The sequence below is a fragment of the Cucurbita pepo genome, chromosome 3 (assembly GCF_057944985.1).
Source record: "Cucurbita pepo subsp. pepo isolate OVF chromosome 3, ASM5794498v1, whole genome shotgun sequence".
Lineage (NCBI taxonomy): Eukaryota > Viridiplantae > Streptophyta > Magnoliopsida > Cucurbitales > Cucurbitaceae > Cucurbita > Cucurbita pepo.
Genome location: NC_141800.1, coordinates 5,127,745 through 5,147,326, shown reverse-complemented (window position 1 = coordinate 5,147,326; position 19,582 = coordinate 5,127,745). Strand labels below are relative to the sequence as shown.

Here is a 19,582-nt window from a genome sequence, read left to right as displayed (position 1 = left end):
GCGAAGCCGTGAGAGAACCCTATGAGCCAACCTTGATATCTCTCTCAGCTCACTGTTTCTGGCTTTCCCTCTGTGTCTTAGCTTTCCCTCTCCCTCTCCAAAATCTCTCCCAAATACCCTCTCTCTCTCTCTCTCTCTCTCTCGCTCTCCCTCTCTACTGCACTTCACTTTCTTCTAAATCGTCGCCATCTCCGCACCGGCACCGGCGAACAATCCCATATCGCTAATCCCAAATCCTTCTACAAATCTTCCTCTTAATCATCTCCAATCAACCGTCTCCAAAAATCCTTCTTCCACTCCATCATACTTCTAAATTTCCGCCGCTAAACCCCCCTCCTCTCCCGATGCTATAGCCCTACCCCCGCCGGGGCCATCCACCGCCGGCGAGGGTTTCATCGTCTCCGCGTTTTCCCGGGGATACTTCTCGGCCTGTGTGGATTTTGAAATTTTGGGTTTGGGTTTTGCCCCGGCGTCGTCTTTGAATTTTTTTTTGTTTGTTTTAGGGTTTTTTTTTTTTTTTTTTTTTTGTTCGTCGTTGTTCATATATACGACCATGCCTCCGGGTCGGAAACGCGGAGCGAATAAAGCCAAGGCCAATAGAGAGCTCAGTATGGGAGATCTTGTCCTCGCTAAGGTCAAGGGTTTTCCTGCTTGGCCAGCCAAGGTACAATCTTCGCTATTTTTAATTTTTTTTAATACGTTGTTGCGATTTTGTGTATGTGGTGTATTGCAATTTGGGCAATGTGTTTCGCTTTTGCAGAAAGTAATAGTTTCATGAGTGTCCAGGTGTTACTGTGATTAATTGTTTTTCGTTCCCCTTCGTCTCATCCTACCTCTCATCTTCTTTCAGCATATTGGAGTTCTTTTTCAATGGTGTTACTGTGATTAAAGTAATAGTTTTATTTTTATTTTTTTGTATTGCTTATGCTATGTTTTGTTCTTAAGAACTTTTCGAGCTTGATGTTCTTGTTATTTCCTCTAATTCTTCCACTCATATCCATCCATTCCTCAAGATTTTTTTTGTTACAACTTCGGGGCTTTTGTTTTGCTTTTGGTTTACGGTTATGAAATTATTTTGGTTAAATCTCATGTGAAGATATGTCTTGTTTTTGGTATACGGTTATGAACTAGGATCAGTGCATAATCATGCGTTCCCTTGCTGGGGCCAATGAGTTTGCTTTCATTAGGAGAAGTGAAAGTAAAAAATAGAGGCAGAAGAAAAATTGGAACCATAACCAAGCAAAGGAGCCACGAAAAAGTAAATTACAATACAGGGCTCTAGTTTCTCATTATAAAAAAAAAAAATGGAATATTATTAGAAGGTTTAATTACTAGGGTCTAAAGAAAAGCGTTAATTATCCTATGTTCTTGCCATTATTTTACTGAGTGTTGGGTCAGAGAGAGCATTTCTTTTGGGTGGTAAGCTAATTGTTACGCTATTTTTTATAAAAAGATAAAACTTAATTAATTTGAGCATGGATAACTACTTAGTCATTTGGAGTTATAAGGTATGATGGTGTTATGTTTACAGATTAGCAGGCCCGAGGACTGGGAAAAATCTCCTGACCCGAAGAAATGTTTTGTCCATTTCTTTGGAACGCTAGAAATGTAAGTTAACTCTTTCTTAGTTTTTTGTTTTAATTTGAGCTTGAAATGTGCATATGCTTCTCCTTCTCTCTCATATACAAAAACTTAGTTTGTGCATATGCCTGGAAAGGTGCTTGAGAATAGCTTCCTTCATGCATTGCCTGGCGCAGGGTTGCTTATATTTATTTATTCTTTTCTTTATATTTTTAATTGCAAAAGTTGTAACTTTGTCAATGTTTCCGGGAATTTAATTGCTGCACTCGAACAATAAGTTATAACTATTGGTTGCTGAAATTACCTTTCTGTACGTGTATAGTTTGGGATGCGTCAAGATTTGTTGTCAAGTACACTATTCTAACTGTACAAAGTTTAAAATAATCTCTTCCACGTTCTCTGTTATTGATGGCTAAATTTAACTTAGAATGATCTGTGTACATTATCCATATTCTTTTCAAATGTTGACATCGTTTAATGGGTCATATTTTCAGTTCTTTTCTTTCATCTTGCCCCGTCTACATGTATTCTTTCCTTGTAGGTTTTTCTTTTATCTCCTCCTGTATGCTACAATACACAATATACTTCTTGTATCTTTTTCTCGTCTCGTGAATCATATGCTATGAACACACATATACCTCTTACACTTCTTAATATTTTTATCCATGTATTGAAATTCACAGAGCTTTTGTAGCCCCTGCTGACGTTCAGGCCTTCACTATTGTGGAAAAGAATAAATTATCTGCTCGTTGCCAAGGGAAATCAACTCAGTTTGCTCAAGCTGTGAGGGAAATATGTGCAGCTTTTGATGAAAAACAAAATGAGAAAAATAGTGGAATGAGTGTTGATGTGGAAAGATTGGAAACTGAAAGTGGTGCTCCCTGCACTGATGGGGTTGTAGATAATGAGTTAGATGTTGACTTGAAGGATGAAGTGGGTACTGCAGAATCAAATGACGATGATGTAAATGAAGGTATGGGTGACTGTAGCTCTAGACTTGAGCGTTGTTCACAAAAACGAGATGAAACTAATGTTCAAGACATGAAGCCTTCCGTAGAACCACATCAGTCTGATGATTCATCTTTAGGAATTTCTTCTGAGCAGAACGGCAGTATATTAGACGTTGCACAAAAGAATGAAGTAGTGACATCTGAAACAAATAAAGACATTGCTCAAACAGAAAAGCCTTCCAAACTCCAGAATGCATCTACGACCAACAGTCAAAATGTTAAAAAGGAAGGTGCAAGTTCAAAGAAGAAACAAGAGGGCACTGCTAAACACCACAAGAGAAAAGGCTCTGCTGTAACAGCATCTAAGAGCGAAATTCCTGATAATTGTCTCAATCTTCCAGAATCTGTTGTGGACTCAAAGAGTGGAAAGAAAGGAAAATCCACTTCTGGTGAAGGTATGAGGGAACATGGCCCTAGAACTCTGAAACCAAATTCTGAGTCTGGTCATGGGAAAAAGACTAAAGACCCGCCAAGGGATAAAAAACGTTTTAAGGATAGAGATAGTGTTGCAGACACCAGGCGCAGTCCTAAGGACCCTAAGGACCCTAAGGAACAGGGTCAGGGCAAAGGCAAAGCCAGTGCGGGGAAGATGCTTCAGGTTGGATCAGGAAAATCTGATTTGGGATCAAGTGAAAGTTCGCGTCCTGCCAAAAAGTTGAAGCGAGGAGAAATAGGGGAGAGTAAGGGAACACCCAGAAACAACATAAAGGTTTCCTCTTCCACTAAACCTGTTGTGGCTGATGAAAAAGTGGTTAAAAAATCTGAGTTGAAAAAGTTGACGGCCAGTCTGAAATCAGAAAACCTTTTAAAATCTAGTCACCGTTCAGATTCTGTTAATTCTGCAGCTGGTGATGAAACTGTGTTGCCTCTGACAAAGCGACATCGTCGAGCGCTTGAAGCTATGTCTGATTCTACAACTGCCGTTCATGATGCTAAAAATGAAAAGAGTCCGTTCTCACAAAGGCATGATGCTTCACGTTCTAGCAGTGATAAACTATTGGCAAATCATTCCAATAGAAAAAGGAGAGCAGTTTGCATTTTTGATGACGATGATGAAGATCCTAAGACTCCGGTTCATGGATCGTCATGGAATATTGATGCAACTTCAAATGGTCCAGATGCTAGTAACAATAACAATGAGCATAATCAAAGTCCTATTACTTCTCCCTTGACTGTAAATGGAATTAGTGGATCAGAGCACGAACTTCTTAGGGAATCAACTGGTCAGGTGCAGAGGTTGTCCTCGTCTCCTAAAAAATCCCAAACTGAAGAATTGCAGCAAGAAAAACCGTTGGCTGCTAATGCCTCTGAAAGTCCTTCAAAATCAGGATATGAGCAGCTGCCACCTAAGGAGGCTAAACCAAATTTGATTTCCCCAAAAAAGTCTCCTTCGTTAGCTGATAGCACTACAGCTTTGGATCGAGCAAAGACTGTGAAACCCCCAATCAAAGCCTCCAATACTGGTGTCCAGAAACAACCACAGGTGGGTTCTGTGAAGTCCATGGTTTTGGCTTCAACTCCCAGCTCTTCTCAGAAGCCATCTATCCTCCAAAAGAGTAGGTCACATTCTTCAGGAGAGAAGTCCAAAGCTACTCCAAAATCACGAGCTAGTGACCCTACAATCATGGTGGGAAGTTCAATGGATCATGATGATTTTCACGGTGAAAGGTATCAAAATTTGTTATTTAATTATCCCCTTCTTTGCTTAAATGGAGACGAAGCTTCAACTTCTAAATGATGTTTAAATTGATTATTATTTTTTAATTTTTTTTATAAATAGAAGCTTAGTCAGTGATTTCAAGGTCACGGAATCTGCCATGTCCATGAAGCATCTAATTGCAGCTGCTCAAGCTAAAAGGAGGGAAGCTCATTCACACAATGTCCATGGGTTTTTTAATCCTGATATTTTATCCACTGATGTCCATGGTAGTCCTAGTCCTACTCCAGTCCAACCGCATTTATCTAGTACCACCCATTTGATGCTGACAGACTTGAAGGGACGTTTTCATGAGAAGGATGTGGCTTCTCCATCGACTCAAGGACATCAATTAGCGTCACAAAATGACACTGATGTTGAAGAAATAGAGGAGAAAAGAGTCAACTCAGTACACAGATCTGTTGGAGATCCGTTAAGTGGTGGCACTGAGGCTGCTGTTGCACGAGATGCTTTTGAAGGAATGATAGAGACTTTATCTAGAACTAAAGAAAGTATAGGACGTGCAACTCGGTTGGCTATTGATTGTGCCAGATATGGCATTGCAAATGAGGTAGGTTGCGACTCAAATGCTTGTTACTGGGAGTTGGATTATCCTGGTTTAAAAGGCTGTTGCTAGGATGGTTGTTAAAAGATTTTTTTTATTATTATTATTATTTTTAAGAAGAGATATATAATTATGCGTCCATATGGAGAAGAAAAAGCTTTATATAGAGAGAGAGAGGGAGAAGAAATTATTTTGTCTGGTTGTTGGAATGGATTTGGCTTTTGAAATGACTTAGTCTATATAAGCTTTCATTTGCAAACTAAATGGCCATTGGAAGAATCTCTGGTTGAGATTTAGTGTCTAACTGTGTATCCATCTGCAGGTTGTTGAACTTCTTATCCGGAAGTTGGAGTCTGAATCTAGTTTTCATCGCAAAGTGGATCTCTTTTTTCTTGTGGATTCTATAACACAATGCTCGCATACTCAAAGAGGTAGACACACATAAGATAGGTTTATTAGAAGTATAAGTGTCCTCAATGGGAATGCTATACACATCACCTCTATGTTTATGTTATGAAATTCTTCATTTCTACTTCTCACCATGGCATCTTTCTTCTTCTTTTTAAATCTCTATAAAAGAAAAATTCATTGATGAATGGAGTATCAAAAGCAGCTTCCATTGGATTACCAAAAAGATAATTTCTTCTTATGTTGATATTAGGTATTGCTGGAGCTTCTTACATTCCTACAGTTCAAGCAGCATTGCCACGCCTTCTTGGGGCTGCTGCACCACCAGGTGCTGGAGCTCGTGAAAATCGTCGTCAATGTCACAAGGTGCTTATTTTTACTTGTCTTTACAGGTGTATGGGTCATGCTGAAATAATTTTGAATATATTTCCTGAGGAATTCTCTCCAGGTTCTTCGTCTCTGGCTGGAGAGGAAAATCTTACCCGAATCTGTTCTTCGACGTTACATGGATGAAATTGGAGTATCAAATGAGGATTCATCTATTGGTTTCACCCTCAGACGTCCATCTCGTGCTGAGAGAGCCATAGATGATCCAATCAGAGAAATGGAAGGCATGCTTGTTGATGAGTATGGAAGGTCTGAATTTCACGTCACTTTCAACTTTTCACCTTATATTATTATTTAATTTTTCATATCATATTTCCATGAATAATATTTCACCCTTACCTTTTCTTCCTTTACAAGAAAGCAAATAACTGTGTTCCTGAAGCATCATTATTTATATTTAATTTTTCATATCATATTTCCATGAATATTATTTCACCCTTACCTTTTCTTCCTTTAAAAGAAAACAAAGAACTGTGTTCCTGAAGCATCAAGTCATCTAGTTTTGTGTAATACTGGGTATGGAATTTGGTAATGGTTAGCCTAGGTACAAAGCATTAATAGTATATCTTCTGATTGGTTTCTTGGCTTGTATCTTTCAAATAATCTTGTATGTAAGTTGAGGAGATCTTCCCCTAAAATCAAAATTTTGCTTTCACTTGGTCAGAATTTCCTGGGAATTTTAAGGCTTTTGTTTTTGTTCGGTTATTGTCTTTTGTTTTTTTTTCCAAGAAATTATTTCATTGGGAGTTCTAAATATTCAAAAGAAGAGGGAGGAAATCCGCTTCCCGAGGTAAGGAAGTTAAGAATACTTTCCATTTAGCATGGAGAGAACATGAAGCAAGTTACAAGAACATTTGGGTAATTTGCACCATGATGAAAACTCAATATAGCTTTACTACTCACTTATCCAATTGGAGAAGTTAGATGGTGGTTTCCCCCTCTTTCGAAATTACATATCATGAAATTTGTTTCTTGTGAAACAAGAACAGAAAAAGAAGAAGAAAAAAAAAAAAACTACAAAAACTATATGCTCCCGCAGGACTGGAAACATCTCTATTCTCCCTTTTTGTTGTTTTTCTCCAGCATAAGAGTTCAAAGAAAAGCTTTAACGAAGTCATTAAACACATAGATATAGATAGAGTGATTGGACAGCCAGGCATTAATTTGACCGTAGTCCAATAGAGGTTTCCATTTCTGAAAAGCCCTTAAGATTGCAGTGACAAAAAAGGTTTTTTTTCTTCTTCTATGGAATTCCAACTAGATACACAAGCTCTTCCTTTGGTTCCCCTTTAAAAGGTTTTTTCCTTCAAGCTAGATATTCTCAACTTGTTAGTGGTAACTTCTGGATGTTGACAAAATGTCACGATAGGTTGTAACACTGACCCTTCCTGGCCACAGCACCCGATTTTCAATTTATTGGGAACATTGTCATTGATATTGCCAATTTTTCTTCAATCCTTAGGGGTGTATTAAGAAGTTCTCTTCCATTTACTGGACAGATTATCTAGTATCCATATGTTTTTCCTACTTTTGTTGGTTTGTATGGCAGAAGAGTTTCTTTTATTTCGTTCTGGTGATTTTACTTCCATTATTTTATGCTATATTTTTGTAGGTTTCATACACCAATAAATTTTTTTCTTATCCTATTTTTCAAGCTATATTTTCCTAGGGGCTTGTATTTCGATTGTACCCTTATGTCTCAAGTGGATCATGTTGAGTTAGAAATCAGAGGAACTTCTTATGTAAAGTCTTCTGATAATCTTCCTTGGCCTTTTGGTGTAGGGTGGGTTGTTTGCTGACATTTTGTATCTTGTAAAAACCAAAATAAAATTAAATGGAAATGTGATTTTATGAGACATTCCTTCTGTTTTTCTCTTTTTGTCAATTGTTTTGTGACTCTTTCTGGAATTGTCTCAGCAATGCAACATTCCAACTCCCTGGGTTTTTATCTTCACATGTATTTGAGGACGAAGATGAGGACCTTCCTACCTCCCCATGTAAAGAAGCCAGTGATGCAACTTTGACAGAACCAAGGCATGGTGTTGAAGAGGCAGAAGCATGTGCAGTTACCCCGAGTGACAGGCGTCATCGCATCTTAGAGGATGTGGATGGGGAACTTGAAATGGAAGATGTTTCTGGCCATCCAAAGGATGAAAAGTCGTTGGAGGGAGGTGATTCTTTTGAAATAGATGCTCAACATCAATCTTCAGACAGGGCAACAGAACTTGCTTCAAATACTTCTTCAGAGTTTCTCCCTCTGCCAGATGGTTCTCCACCATTACCTCTTGATTCTCCTCCTCCACTCCCACCCTTACCTTCTTCACCACCCCCACCCCCACCTCCATCCTCTCCATCACCACCACCCTTACCACCTCCACCACTTCCGTCATTGCCACCACCTCCTCCCCTACCATCTGCATGCCCTCCACCGCCTCCACCACCATTAATTTCCCAACCACCAGTACCCAGTCATCCTCCATTGCCAAACCAGCAGATATTACCGCTTCAATCTTCACAGCAGCCTTCAGGACAGCTTCCTTATCAAGCTTCAATACCCCGTGAATACTGCAACATAGCTAGTGTAAGGATTCAATATACTTGTTGAAAATTTGTTGTATGGGTATAGTAGTTCTTAGTATGCATGTCTTTTCTACAGGGAAATCAGCATGTGCAAATGATGGCTGGAAATGCTTCTCATGGGAGTCACGTGGATGCTTCTGCTAAGAGTGAAATGTATGGCCAGCAGCCACCTCCTTTTGTCCCAGCTCCTGTCTGCAGTTCTATCGAACCTTCTGGATTTGATTCTTCAAGGCAATCAGAGTATGGACATAATGATATATATCTGAATACACAAATTTCTCAACCAAACCAGCAATATCAGCAAGGTAACCCAAACTTTATTCAAAGACAGATGCATTCTGGCCCACCTCAAAACCCACCCACTCATTTCTCTTATGCTAAGCCTCCCGTTCAGCAGCATCCTCCCCATCCATACCATCAATCATTTTCTTCGCCATCCCTTATGGATGGCCGAAGGCCATTTTTAGGTGATGAACAATGGAGAATGCCTTCAAGTGAATTCAAAACTGAAAATCGTCAAGGTGTATGGATGAATGGGGGGAGAAATCCATCACATCCAGGCCCCCCATTCAGCCAGGAAGGTATTAAAATTTAAATGTTTAATTGTCTATCTTGGTGTCATAATCTCGTAGCTTAATGTCTTTGTTTGGATATGTATTGATGATGGGAGAAGTTATGTAAATGTGGGTATGTTTGGCTGGCTATTGTCAAATGTCTTTCTTTACTGGTATTTTTTTTACAATGTGATAATTTGAAGTTGACGTGTAGCATAGAAGGTATACAAATGCACACAACTTCAACTAGTACCATCTTTTCAATTTGAATTTTAAGCTTGTGGCATTTGTTACTTCTTTGTCTCTTGCTTTGGGGTTTCGTCATCCTCTCATTGATTGGAAGTCTATAGAGGATGCCTCTTTGATTTGCATTTGAGGGACTCACTTATTGTTCAAGATAGGAGAAAGTTTTGTTTTTGGTCCTCGACTTCTTCATAACGCTTCTCTTCTAGTTCTCTCTTCTTCTAATGAGGATTGCCTCGCTTACCCCAATCACCCATTCATTTTTTGTGGGTTTGGAAGATTAAGGTCCAAAAGAAGGTTAAATTCTTTACCAAGCACGTCTTGCATGGAAGTGAACAGTTTTGTATGCATAAACATTTTCCTTTCTTCTTAGGGCCACAATGATGCTCTCTTTTCATGGGTGAGAGGTGCACGAAAGAATCTTGACCATATCCTTTGAGGTTGTTGTTATGCTTTGCTGATGCGGTCTAGATTTCAAGATGCTTTCAGAGTCATGTTGACTCGGAGGAAGGATTGTAAGGCTTGAATGTCTCCGCATATTGGGTAGGACACTTCTTTGGCATGCATGCTTTGTCTTCATTCTTTGGTTAAGAGCTTGAGAGGAACGATAGGCTTTTTAGAGGCATTGGAAGATGTAAGGTGAAGTTCTGAAGGTTGTTGGTTTCAATGCCTCGTTCTGGGTAGTGTTTTTTAACACTTGAGGCAGACTAAAGCGTAGCAGTTCTTTGGGGTCAATACTCCACAAAAAAGAAAAGAAAAAAACATAAAGTTTTAAGAAAGAAGGAGAGGGTGCTTACTTAAGATGAATAAAGAATGTCTGACGATTGAGAGTGAGAGAGTGCTTATTGGAGATGTAGTTGTTCAGAGTCATGTTGACTCGGAGGAAGGATTGTAAGGCTTGAATGTCTCCCCATAATAGGTAGGACACTTCTTTGGCATGCATGCTTTTTCTTCATTCTTTGGTTAAGAGCTTGAGAGGAACGATAGGCTTTTTAGAGGCATTGGAAGATCTAAGGTGAAGTTCTGGAAGGTTGTTGGTTTCAATGCCTCATTCTGAGTAGTGTTTTTTAACACTTGAGGCAGACTAAAGCGTAGCAGTTCTTTGGGGTCAATACTCCACAAAAAAAGAAAAAAAAACATCAAGTTTTAAGAAAGAAGGAGAGGGTGCTTACTTAAGATGAATAAAGAATGTCTGACGATTGAGAGTGAGAGAGTGCTTATTGGAGGTGTGGCAATGAGGAGATGGTGGCGAAATGGGCCAAGGGTTTTAATTTTCTGCGTTTAGTGTCAAAACATACAAATTCTTTTTAGACTTCGGGTTCATGGAAGGTGCGCTTTGGCTATGGCTTCCTGACAATGAAGCTAGGTGCCAATGTTGTGCTCAGAGCCTAGACGCCAAAGCACATGTTTTTTAAAACACTGACCGTGGGGCATGTCTTTTTGTAATTATATTAGGATTTATTCCTGATTGGAGTCTTTTTCTTGTAGCTCTTTGGATTTCTTTTTGTTGGGTTTTTTTTTTTTTTGTATGCCTGTGTAGTGCTTGTTATTCTTCCCCGTTTGTTAGGAAAAATTACCCAACCATGTAAAAGTTCCTGATCCCCGTTTGTTATTCAAATTGGCCTCTTTGGTTTCTAATGCTTGTTTGTTTGATCTATTACATACTATTTCAATTTTTATTTTATTCTCGGAAGGTATTTAAGCTTAATTTATGATTTACTGAAATGAATAGACTAATCGTAAGATTTTCTTTGATATTCATATTTTTTTGCCTACCAGTATCCACCATCCTGATGCTAAATAATTTCTTTGTAGGCTATTTTCAACCACCTTATGAACGACCACAAAGTAATATTGGTTTTCAGCGTCCAGTCTCCAATAGTCTTCCATCTGGAGCGCCAATTTCTGGTGAATTTTCCATTGTCCTATATTATTCCCAATTTTAATTTTATGAAGAGCTTCTATCACATTTATCCCAGTTTTATAGAGAAAAGTCTTTTTATCACATTTTTCCAGGTCATGCCATTCCTCAAATGTTGCCATCTAGACAAGACACTCTTAATTGTTGGCGGCCTGCATAATAGGTGTTATTTCTTTCCAATGTGAGATTTTTGTCCTCTTTTTTTTGCATCATTGTTATGGCCACTGTATATTCTCTTCTGAATCTGTGCTGAAAACTTTCTTGTTTCATCTGTTGAATACTTCCATCATGCTCTTTCAGTGCCGAGTACGGAATTGGTATACAAATTGATTTGTACTGTAAAGAAAGATCAGCTCTGTGCATAAATTCTGTACAACTGGAAGGCGCTGTCAAGACTTTTGGAGGCTCTTGGCTGAACTGTGTACATAGTTATGCTGACAAACTTGATCCAAGAACATGTTCTCCCAAGCGTAGGCCCATGTTTCTGACCTGGTTAGTGACATCTAGTCTTGATTCATGTAATTAGTTTGCATAGGTAGCTTGAAATTGTTTTTTCATTCTACTATTAGAAAGTTTCTCGTAGCATTTCAGGTAGCTAGTTCAAACGCTTAAGATTACTTTGGTCTCTATATATTTTACATGGCATTTTCATGATCAGAATGGTTAATTCATGCATTCTTTGATTCCAAAAGATTTTCCGTGTGGTGATACATGCCCCATTTGAAATAAAGTTGTTATCTAAGCTAGGGAAAATTCCTTTATTTTTTGAGAATTGAATAAGAAACTATGTATTTAAAAAAATTAAAAAGTATCTAATCAAATCTATTAAATTAACTCACTATATTGGAGTTATGGATACCATAGACAATTGAGAATTATGGATCTCGTAGGCATGAAAGGATTATCTTTAAGATTGACTTTCAGAAGACCTAAGATCATGTGGATTGGGATTTCTTGGTGGATAAGATCCTTGCGAAGAAGGGTTTTGGGTTCAATTGGAGATCCTAGTTATGAGCTGCATTAGGATAGTTAAGTTCTCCATCCTCATCAATGGTAAATCTAGAGAAGGATTTGTGCTTCAACGTGTCTTGGACTAGGTGACCCTCCCTCTCTTTTTCTTTTCCCCTTGGTTGTGGACAGCCTTGGAATTATTCACTATTTTAAAAGGCTTATTGCGGCCTTGAGGCATTAGATAATATTTGTTGTAAATTTGTAAACCTCAATTCCTATCCACATAGAGAAGTAAATAGTTAACCAAGGGTTGAATTCATTGACTAACCCACTACCAAAAGCCACTGTTAGGAATTTGCAATGGAATGAAGCTTGAGGCTTTTGTCTTGGAGGCATCTCAGAGCCGCCCCTTGCCTCAAGGCTTACGCCTTAAATGATCTTTTAAACATTCAAATTGTTTCAAAGCAGGTGGTGGTGAACATTCTGGGCGGTTTTTCAGATTGAGAAGAATAAGATAGCCTTGTCTCTTCAGTTTTAATTTCGTTGATGATACGAAATTACAAAAAAAAAATTGGCCAATCTCCCAATCAAAGAAGCTCGAGAAAACCTCTCCTGTTGGAAAAAAAATTGGCAACCAAGATGGGGTTTGGGTTTCAGGGTTTAGGTGTGGCAGCCTTCCTTTGGTGTTTGGTTTAAATTGTGAATCTGTCAAGTTTGGTAGATTGGCAACTTCGCTGGGGTGTTGTGTGGGAGCCTTTCCTTCCTCCTATTTAGGTCTCCCTTTGCGTGTAACACCAAGGGCCTTGTGTGGTAGGTCATGCATGGAGGAGTTAACACCTTGGATTGAATCTTGGGTAAATAGTCCATCTTGGCTGTGCTGCTTTGTATTCTTCGCAAGAGAGCGGCATAACGTCTCCATCATGTTCTCTGGTGATGTGATGTTGCAGGTGCTTTTTGGAGTTGTTCCTGTAAGGCGTCCAACTTTTGTTTTGTCAGCTCTCAAGGTTGTAGGTGAGATGTTTAAGGAGCTTTTTCTCCACTCTCCTTTTGTGAAAAAAGGGCTGTTTTTGGCTGGTTAGAGTGCGCTAGTTTGTGAGGTCTTTTGGGCGAGAGGAATAAAAGAAGGTATGAGGGTTAATAAGAGACTGTCTAGTGATGTTTGGTCCCTTATTAGATTTTCTGTTTCTCTCCAGCTTTGGTGGGGAGACCTTTTTGTAATTACCTTCTTGATCTTATTTCATTGGATTGGAGCCCTTTTTGTAGTTTAGTTCTCTTTTGTTGGCTTTATTTTTATATGCTCTTGTGTTCTTTCATCTTTTTCTCCAAGGTTCCATTGTTCAATTTAAAAAAATAAAAAAGGATTCAGTGACAAGAAAATTCTAATAAAGTACGTAGGTATCCACTCTCCAAGCTTGACATAATTGAGATTCTTTCTAAACCCCAAGTTCCGACATCCATTAAAATAAGTTAATAGTTCCAGGCTTTCTTCGCAGTTCTCACCTTGTGATTAGAGAGTATCTAATGTTCTGGAACAATCTCTATGAGAGGCTTATCACCAAGTTGCATGTCTTCTCATAAGAAAGTACTTAAATTTCTAGCTTGAGGGTCTATAACTCTTTTATAAGTTGGGCTTCTGGGACTTCACCATTTAGCTTCATCACAAAGGTTGTAGGACTTCTGGGACTTCACCAAAAAGACCACTCTTGAGAGACTCCACCTAGCGCATCTTGCAATGTCAATTATTTCCTCTTTGATGATGGAATACCTAAAGCCATTTGGCAAATAAAAACCTCCAATCTTATGCCTTGGCGAGTGTCATCCAGCTTGAAGGATTTCTCCAATATGCTAACAATTTTCTTGGGAAGCTTTCAGATGGGCACGCAGTTGACTGCTATACTTAAAAAAGCCTTGCTTGAATTAGGACAAGATAGCAGCCTTGTCGACTAGAGCTTTGGAAGTTAAGTTGGGGGAAGGTGGCCGGACTGATTGACAAGGGACTTGGTTTTCAATCTTTGGACCCAAAGAATCTACCCTTAGTGTCAACATTGTCAAGTGCTTTGGAGGTTTTATGCAGAATCCCAGTGTTTGAGGGTGGTGGTCAGCATCCATGGAATTGGGGAGTTGGGATGGATTCCCAAGCTTTAATCCTAAAAAAGTGAGATGTTGAATTAATCATTTGATTATATGACATGCTCTTGAGCTGAAATTTTCTCGGTTGTTGAATATCACGGGTAGTCGATCCCCCTTTCATCTGTGCTCGGAACACTAATGGTAATGAACGTATGTTGTATATAAGTACTTGATAGTTAATACCTTTAGATATGAAGGATAAGATGAACATTAAAAAGGTGGAGTCTTGGGTCCTTGCATTCCTCGGGTTTTTTTTTTTCTCTTACAAGAATGCTTTTTCCAAGGCTATATCCAGTGCTATATGGTATGGTAGGGGTGTCAAAAGAAATGACCTAACCATATACCAACCAGTTCTTTATCTAACCACCTTCCTCCCTGACCTTGCCTTTGTCTCCACATCCACTACTCTATTTACCTCTCTGATCTTCCCCAACTCTCTCCAGTACATGATTCCTCTCTCTGATTATCTTTCTTCTCCTTGTGCTATATTGCCCTCTGATCTTGCTCTGCCAGGTATATGACCATATGAACCTTACTGTGCCCGTTCTCATGATTATTGTACAAAGAAAGTTATAGAAGTAGTTTGTTTGTTTTTTGTATACAGAAGATTATTTATCGAGACGTTTTCATAATACCAAATACTATTACTATTTTCTCTCTTTTTTCCTTCAGTCTTATTAGAGAAGTTTTAGGCCATGAATAAGAGTTTGTTCACATATGTTCGCATGGAAATTGTATGTACAAGTATACATTTGGGGGGGCATCCTGCCTAGAAATAAAATTACCTTTTATGAGTATGTTTGTTTAGACTGCTTTAGATGATGATGATCTATTTGGTAATGATATGATGTCTCGTGGCCATATATTGTGACAGGTTTTGATAGACTTTTATGATAAGAGAAAGATGAGCAAATTTTGAGATTCTTGACTTGTTTACTTTAATCCGGGAAAAGAAAGAAAGAGAGTCACATTATATCCATGGAGATAGCTCGCAGCTGCAAAGTTGAGATATAGACTATATATTTAACTTGGATTATTGTGTCAAGACGTGGCTGATCCTTCCTTATTACGCGACTCCAGTTGTAAAGGTAGTCCCCCAGGATACTCCAAAAAAGAAATTTCAGATTTTATGTAATACCAATACACTTTCATTACATTTGTACATGATATCATTCCCTTTTCTCATCTCACATCCTTAACTATTTTCTAAAATAATTTCTTCCATGTTTAAAAAACCATGCCCATCTAAAAAGTAGTTCAATTATGAGCTTCATTTCCCGATTTTAATTCTGACCCTCTCCCTGATGAATACAAAACACTTTCTTTCCATCTGGTAGATTTGTTGTAGTGGATTTGGGGCCTTCCCCTTTGAAACTGTGCCGTATGCATTTTGGTTGGGGGACAATGCATGCATCCATTTCTTGGACTTTTGGTTGGGGGACAATGCATGCATCCATTTCTTGGACTTTTGGTAATCAATGATGCGTGTTGCCTACAACTATTCAATTAATTTCCTTTTTCAACATGCATCTACGTTGATAGAGAGGTACCTTATTTGCTTTCTACTTAGATGTGTTGTTCTAATTCGAGTATTAATGTTTTGCTTCAAAGTTGAACACTGAAATCTCTAAGATAGAACTGGAAAAGAAGAAGAAAAATTGTCCATAATTTCATGGTATGATGGAGGCTTCTGAGTTCATGATAAATCACATGGTATTCATTGTACTTTAGATTGATGAAAAAAATGTTTATTTTTTGGGGGGAAAGTTTATAAAATTATTAGTGGCATGGATAGTTAATATAATTAGGAATCTTCATTGTATAAAATTGTAGTAAAATGAGTCCATAGTCCAATAAATAGCAACTGAACATTACGCTTTGAAACAATGAACTAATATACATTTCCTACAAATTTTCTCTTACAAGACAAATCCTTTTTTACACGTTCTCTTTCCATCAATGCACTGTTGTGTTCTCAAAACAATCTCTATCCAATGACTCAAAAAGTGTAATGTACCTGTCATTTGACTTTTAAACTTCTTCTATATTTGAATTCTTTCTCGAACTGTAGAAGACGATATTAAAACCTCTGATAAATTACAGAGCAAAAGTTGGGAGAAAATTTATCCTTTCCTCTTTTCTTTTTTTTCTTTCAAATTCAGATGGAAGCTAATCAAGTGCAGCTTTGTTCCTTCGACCTGTCAAAGGTATTGGCAAGCCATCAAATATTGGTCTTGAAACAGTTGAAATTGCCTGTAAATCCGGCTTCAGACTCCACTTTGAAGCAGACCAGATGGATGAAGTGATGCCATTTTCTTGATCTGGCAAGCTTGATGTGCTTGACGACTTTCTGAATCCATCAGCAGCCACAAACGAATCCCCCAAACCAATTGGGATTGATATCAATCCGATGTCATTGTCGCTTGCCAAATTAGTTCTACTGGAGGTTTTGGGTCTTTGAGCCAAGCCTTTTCCAGCATTGGATGAGAAGCCGTTACTACCACCACTGCTGTTGTCATCTTTCAAGAGCATTTCAGGCGTATGGGAAAAGTCAGCTACAGATTTCAGGCGCCTTCTGATCAACTTATCATTCCATTTGGGATCTCCATCCCCGGCTTCTACAGATTGCAGATCAGTCAGATCCCCTTTCTCACCCAGCAATCCATTCACTAAACTCTTGGTTTTTCGATGGTGATGTGTTAGTAGATCCGGGGTCCCAGAAACTGGCACGTCTTCTAAATAATGGGAGCCTCCTTTCCCGTAGACTGCCATTTCATAACCACCGTCAATTTTGCTCTTCTGATCCAATGGCTTAAGCCCATAGTAACCTTGTAAAGAGCTCATGGCTGGGGAGACCCTTTGTTCGGAAGACTTCAATTTGAGGGACTGGAAAGATTCAAAGAATTCTGATGAAAGACGGCTTGGAGTCTTTTCGGAGCTGCTCTGTCTGCAAAACGAATACTGTTATCAACACAAGGTAATGGGTGGAAATCAAAATATTAGAATCATCCACTTCTAATTGAATTGTAGCGGATACAATGTAGTTTTGATACATCACTTGGGATGAATTCCAATTTGGAGCTTGCACACACACTTGGGAATAAAGAATTACAGGCAGAATTTTTGCCAATTAAATCAATGACGATGAATTATTTTCAAACATTGACATGTGTTATTATATTTATAACGGATGTGCCATCTACGAGACTCAAAGTATATTAATTCATAAGGATTAAAACATTTTAAATTTCTTTGTAAATTCAATATGAATTTAACTATAAATTTTGTATGATCAAACCACCTGAGAGCGATATATTGCATCAGAGTACAGCATCCACAATCACAATCAGGGCTACACGCTATCATAAAGACGAACCATTAAAGACCTAAGGCTCCAAGCAAAACGAATAGCCCTGGCTCCACGCTATCATTTACTTTCTTAATGGCTTCGCTTAGGCCATTCCTATCATAGTTTAACAGATAGAAATACTAATTGAACCCCAACCTTAATCTCAACCCCAATATGACCAGTAACTGACAATTCTGCAATTTACTGACTTACTATCAAACTCAAACACATTGTTGAAAGCTCAAACACATTCTTGTGCAATATTATATGGAAACAATATGATGAACATCAAAAAACAAACACATACCCTGAAGTGTTTAGGCCTTCCAATAGGCAAGGAGATGGAGGATGCCTTCCAGGCAGAGGAATCTGGAGTGATTTAAGAGCAAACATTTGAAAGTCTGTGACTAGCCCGTTCATCTTCTTTATATCTGCAACCTGGTGAATCACGATGAAAAAACAATTAGAATTTCCTCCTAAAAGATATCTATTAATTTTGATTCTTTTTTTTTCCTTCCTTGGGGGTGTAAGAAACTGAGCTTTGACCTTTTAATTGAAAGAACCAAATAACAAATAATATCGACCACAGGTGAATGGAATTGTCTATGCTCTCGAGGGAAATTTTCTATCATATGATTACACACTGCCCGAAGAAGGAAGCCGATATTCATCAGAATTGCGGAATATCAAACTCCAACTAATCATGGAGCCAGGTTTCGAGAGCAACCCATATTAGTTTTCTTTAAATCTAGAGTTCTCAAAAACTCTATTCAAACATCTGGGACATAACAATTTTGACCCTTTGATTTCTAATTTTTGCATTAAATTTTACAATTTTCCTATAAAATAATTGTTTGATTTTAAACCAGTTTTTCAATTTTTGTTAATTTTTATTTTCATCTATGTTTTCCCCACAACAAAAGATACTCCTGCTTCGCCCCTTTTAACTCACTTCGAAAAGGTCGTATTGAGCGGGAGAACAGGAAACAAGAGCTGATCAACATCTACATGTAGCCCATAATAATCAAATGGTTATCTCATGGTGAAAACACTAATAAGTTCTGATTCATTCCATTTTCAATACAAATCCGTCATAAGCCTGATTTGGTCATAGCAGAAAATTCAAGGGACGAATGAGTTGTCATCGCTATGGTTTTTAAAGAACTCATCCCAGGACAAAGAGGAAACAGAGTAATTCTAACCTGACGGTGAGAAAGATAGATTTAAAATAATAATTATAAAAAAAATAAAAGGCAACATCTGACACCCAACATCATAATACCAAGCAAACACAATTTTGAAATCATCATTTCTATTGCTTCCACATCATAACGACGATTGAAAGAAGTCAAGGACATTTCAAACTACTGCAAATTCAGAAATCCATTTTCTGTTATAAACTCATCAGAGATTATGAAATGTGGTTTACCTCGACACCATATTTGATTGCAACTCCAGCAAGAGTGTCGAATTTAGAAACCGGATGCACGATACAATTCGAAGAAGATGCAACCTGCGACGTCTTCCCGGAGCTTCTTCCAATAGGCGTGTTCTCTCCGTAGACATCCACGAGATCTAACGCATGATAGCCATTGCTCTCATAACTATAGTCAAAATCCCCGTTTCCGTTTCCGTTCCAGTTCATCCGCCCCCTTTCCATCTGCGCCTCTCAAATCCACCATCAAAATAAATTTCCGTCAAGAAAGTAAATCCATCGCAGGATCAACCAAAACTGAAAATCGATCCAAATCAACTCCAAACAGCAACCAACACCAAAAAAAGAATCCTCCCGAAAAACAAACTGCAACAATCAAGACGAACAGAAACACAAAAAAGAACCCTAGACCTGAATTGGAAAAGACAAAAGGAAAACAAAACAAATGAAATCAAAGAAGAAACTTGTTCGCCTTTCGAGGAAAAATAACGAAAGATTTTGGCTCTTCTTCTTCTTCTTTTTCTTTTTCTTTTTCTCTCCGTTACTCGTTTCTTCAGAGAACCCCCCAAAAAAATATCCGACAGTTCGAAGACTTCGACGATCACATTTTCCTTTTAAATATTTTATAATTTTCATAATCCAATTTTCAATTGTATTTATTTAATGACTACCGGGGAATTTTTAAAGCATCGGGCCGGCCCACTACAGTAGAGGCCCAAATCCAAGGCTTTTGGGCCGTCATTGTCGGTGGGCCCAGTGGAAATCTCCGGCA

The 19,582-nt window shown here is 38.4% G+C and overlaps 2 protein-coding genes across 6 annotated transcripts; one reads left to right on the top strand and one right to left on the bottom strand.

Annotated features, from left to right (window-relative positions):
• Nucleotides 1-76: 76 nt before the first annotated feature.
• Nucleotides 77-16,329, top strand: LOC111791592 (ENHANCER OF AG-4 protein 2). 5 transcript variants are annotated; one of them, XM_087122718.1, is made up of 14 exons: nt 77-664; nt 1,532-1,608; nt 2,265-4,259; nt 4,372-4,858; nt 5,175-5,283; nt 5,514-5,626; nt 5,709-5,896; nt 7,565-8,228; nt 8,304-8,808; nt 10,840-10,932; nt 11,041-11,126; nt 11,246-11,437; nt 14,901-15,114; nt 16,189-16,327. In XM_087122718.1, exons 1-11 carry the CDS (start codon nt 554-556, stop codon nt 11,103-11,105), a joined length of 4,407 nt encoding a protein of 1,468 aa, XP_086978844.1. In that variant the 5' UTR covers nt 77-553; the 3' UTR covers nt 11,106-11,126; nt 11,246-11,437; nt 14,901-15,114; nt 16,189-16,327. The 5 variants fall into 5 exon arrangements, with proteins under 5 accessions (XP_086978844.1, XP_086978845.1, XP_023528752.2 ...); XM_087122719.1 differs by lacking the exon at nt 16,189-16,327 and adding an exon at nt 15,364-15,460; XM_023672984.2 differs by lacking the exon at nt 14,901-15,114 and having other exon boundaries at nt 16,189-16,329.
• Nucleotides 16,022-19,402, bottom strand: LOC111791593 (uncharacterized). Its single transcript, XM_023672985.2, has 3 exons — nt 18,805-19,402; nt 17,683-17,813; nt 16,022-16,973 (listed from the first exon to the last, which is right to left on the bottom strand). The coding sequence occupies exons 1-3, from the start codon at nt 19,033-19,035 to the stop codon at nt 16,196-16,198; spliced, it is 1,140 nt and encodes a 379-aa protein (XP_023528753.2). The 5' UTR covers nt 19,036-19,402; the 3' UTR covers nt 16,022-16,195.
• Between the last annotated feature and the right edge of the window lie 180 nt (nt 19,403-19,582).

Coding starts and splice junctions, on each gene's coding strand:
- LOC111791592 (XM_023672984.2), top strand. CDS start 554: ATGCCTCCGGGTCGGAAACGCGGAGCGAATAAAGCCAAGGCCAATAGA. Junction 8,229..8,303: donor AATACTGCAACATAGCTAGT/GTAAGGATTCAA, acceptor TCTTTTCTACAG/GGAAATCAGCATGTGCAAAT. Junction 8,809..10,839: donor CCCCCCATTCAGCCAGGAAG/GTATTAAAATTT, acceptor ATTTCTTTGTAG/GCTATTTTCAACCACCTTAT.
- LOC111791593 (XM_023672985.2), bottom strand. CDS start 19,035: ATGGAAAGGGGGCGGATGAACTGGAACGGAAACGGAAACGGGGATTTT. Junction 17,814..18,804: donor CAATCAAATATGGTGTCGAG/GTAAACCACATT, acceptor GTGATTCACCAG/GTTGCAGATATAAAGAAGAT. Junction 16,974..17,682: donor GAAGGCCTAAACACTTCAGG/GTATGTGTTTGT, acceptor TTCGTTTTGCAG/ACAGAGCAGCTCCGAAAAGA.